Genomic DNA, 687 nt, shown 5'->3' with positions numbered 1-687 from the left:
GGCACGTGGGGAAGCTGCCTCTGAGCCCACGGGTCACCGTGCTTCTCTCTCTCCACAGGGGTCCTGTCCCAGGTGCAGCTGCGGGAGTCGGGACCCAGCCTGGTGAAGCCCTCACAGACCCTCTCCCTCACCTGCACGGTCTCTGGATTCTCACTGAGCAGCTATGGTGTAAGCTGGGTCCGCCAGGCTCCAGGGAAGGCGCTGGAGTGCCTCGGTGGTATAGATAATGGTGGATGCACAGGGTATAACCCAGGCCTGAAATCCCGGCTCAGCATCACCAAGGACAACTCCAAGAGCCAAGTCTCTCTGTCAGTGAGCAGCGTGACACCTGAGGACACGGCCACATACTACTGTGCGAAGGACACAGTGAGGGGAAATCAGTGTGAGCCCAGACAAAAACCTCCCTACATGGGGGCCCGTGACCACCAGGGGGCGCGCAGTACTCAGACAGAGCTGAGCCCTGGAGCAGGTGCAGAAGAGGCGTTGGGCGGTGGGGGGCCTGGGGGGGATTCTCCTCAGAGGTTCTCTTTCCTCCTCCTGCCCAGGAGCTGCACCTCAAACCCTCTTCTGTGTCCTGGTAATTCCTTGTGCTTTATGTCGCTCTCAGAAAACTGTGTTTATATATATTTTAATTTTTCCTTGAAGCAAGGATAGCTTTATGCAAACACACACACACACATATAATAC

At 56.5% G+C, this 687-nt stretch overlaps 1 gene segment (V, D, J or C); it reads left to right on the top strand.

The window, feature by feature from the left end:
• Positions 1 to 58: 58 nt before the first annotated feature.
• Positions 59 to 366, top strand: LOC104992924 (the record flags this gene model as incomplete). The annotated part of the segment is given in 1 exon segment: positions 59 to 366. A coding segment is annotated over 1 exon segment (308 nt), but the record flags the coding sequence as incomplete, so codon positions are not given.
• Between the last annotated feature and the right edge of the window lie 321 nt (positions 367 to 687).

Source organism: Bison bison, unplaced genomic scaffold (genome assembly GCF_000754665.1).
Source record: "Bison bison bison isolate TAMUID 2011002044 unplaced genomic scaffold, Bison_UMD1.0 scf7180017848745, whole genome shotgun sequence".
NCBI lineage: Eukaryota > Metazoa > Chordata > Mammalia > Artiodactyla > Bovidae > Bison > Bison bison.
Note: the sequence above shows the minus strand (reverse complement) of the source record. Positions and strands in the feature narration are given on the sequence as shown.